The following is a 1,872-nucleotide window of genomic DNA, read 5'->3' on the forward strand; positions in this document are numbered from 1 at the left end:
AAATAGAAAAGACAATATAAATTCAAAAAGTACTCAATCACTGTTAATCCATTATAAGGGTTTATAACATTGTTTATCTTTTTTTATTCAACAATAAGTTCTGAAACTTTCCAATCTTCGAATGATCCATTTGGTAAACGACGTCTGATAATAAATGGGATTTTACCTGCTTTTAATTCAGCCATAGCAATCTCAAGAGCATCTGTCATTCCATTTAATGGAACAAAAACTGGAGCATTCATTGAAATTTGAAGGGCACGAGTTCCAAGAACTCTTGCCTTTTCATATTTTGTCATAAATCTTGTTGTTGTTCTATCATCTCCTTTAATTTCTTTTTCTTCAATATAATTATCTACTCCTAAATCGTCGTAATAATCTATTACAAGGTCCTCATTGTTTGAGTCCTCTGACATACTATAACTATCATTGTCAGCTTCATTATCAGAACTCATTCTTTATTCTATGTTTTATTAGTTCTTTAGGTTTTTCTTTAATTTTTTTTTATTTCCAAAATTAAATCATAAAATTCTTCTTCTTTGATTAATTGTTATTAACATCAATAACTATAAATCAAAACATTCTTTACCACGATAAATAAAGAAGAGATAGAAAGAAGAGTAGTACTATCAAAAATAGGTGATTTGTATGTGAAGAAAGAAGAAAAGACAGTGTTTTTAAGTATAAAATTTCTTTTAATTCCAGTAAAGTTTTGTGTAATACAAATGAATTTATGTATAATGTGTTAAACAACAAAACACTTTTAAAAGTGTTCTCAACTAAAAAGTATTAATGTGTATGAAAATAACAAGTAACATTAAAATGTACTATTTGTTTTAAAGGTTGTGATGAAAGTAGATGATTTTCAGAGAGGTGAATATGGTAGTGATAAAATAAATTTAATTATTAATGACAATTCACTCAGCAGAGTAAGTTTCATCTAAAGTTTGTATCAATTGTTGATTAAATATTTAGTTTTTTAGTTGTTTTAGTAATAAGTAAAAATTGTTGTTAACGTAGTTGTAATGAAAAAGGTTATACCAAACATCTTTTTTAGTGTTATTCATTTAATTATTATTATTTTCAAAGACATGCTCTCATGTTGTTTGGAGTTTTCTTATTCTCTTTTATATTTTTAAAAAAAGAGTTTATTTTGATGATAAAGTTGTTTATTTGATTTTTGTTTAAAACAGTAAAATAGAAGAAGTCTTATATAAATTATTTTGGCTGTTTATTTGTTATAGGATAGAGTTTTCAGTATAGTACATTTTAAAATATATAGAAGATCATTATAATATTTTATTTGTGTGAATTAACATTGTTTTTATATTAAATTTAACTCTTATGAGTTCAAGAGAATTTAAAATAGATTAAAAAGAAGTATTTACATATTATTTTCATTCTCTCTTATTGTTATTAATGGATATTTATCTGGTAGTTTGTTTTATCTTTTTAATCAATACAGTGAAAACAGGTCAATCAACCTGCTTATTTTATTTATCTTCTTGGTTAATTGTTCAATTCAATTTAACTTAATATCTTTATATTCTTTTTATTTTTTAATAACGATATTTATTCATAAAAAAACTGAATTAATAACAATTTGATGTTATTATAATTTAAATCCCATGTATTCAAATCACTACTATTTCATGTTGTTTTAGAAACATAGTTAATATAATAAATATTATATTTCATTAATTAACAATTAAACAAGAAAATTATTTGTAGAAGCAAGAATATTGTATCGCTATTTATATCATAGATTAATAATACTTTTCACGAGTTATTATTTAATTCTTTACAAATTCACCAACACTAATCTTCTATAGTATTTGTTCTGAAAATGAATAAAACTATATTAAAATCATATTT

General features: G+C 23.0%; 1 protein-coding gene across 1 annotated transcript, besides 3 other annotated features; it reads right to left on the minus strand.

The window, feature by feature from the left end:
• Positions 1 to 83: 83 nt before the first annotated feature.
• EDI_088050 (DNA-directed RNA polymerases I, II, and III subunit RPABC2, putative) lies at positions 84 to 452 on the minus strand (the record flags this gene model as incomplete). Its single annotated transcript, XM_001741092.1, has 1 exon — positions 84 to 452. The coding sequence occupies one exon, from the start codon at positions 450 to 452 to the stop codon at positions 84 to 86; it is 369 nt and encodes a 122-aa protein (XP_001741144.1).
• Positions 453 to 885: 433 nt separating this feature from the next.
• Positions 886 to 908: a sequence feature (AT_rich).
• A 613-nt stretch (positions 909 to 1,521) lies between these two features.
• Positions 1,522 to 1,622: a sequence feature (AT_rich).
• A 47-nt stretch (positions 1,623 to 1,669) lies between these two features.
• Positions 1,670 to 1,710: a sequence feature (AT_rich).
• Between the last annotated feature and the right edge of the window lie 162 nt (positions 1,711 to 1,872).

Source organism: Entamoeba dispar, genomic scaffold, assembly GCF_000209125.1.
Source record: "Entamoeba dispar SAW760 scf_1105229463537 genomic scaffold, whole genome shotgun sequence".
In the NCBI taxonomy this organism is placed as follows: Eukaryota; Evosea; order Mastigamoebida; family Endamoebidae; genus Entamoeba; species Entamoeba dispar.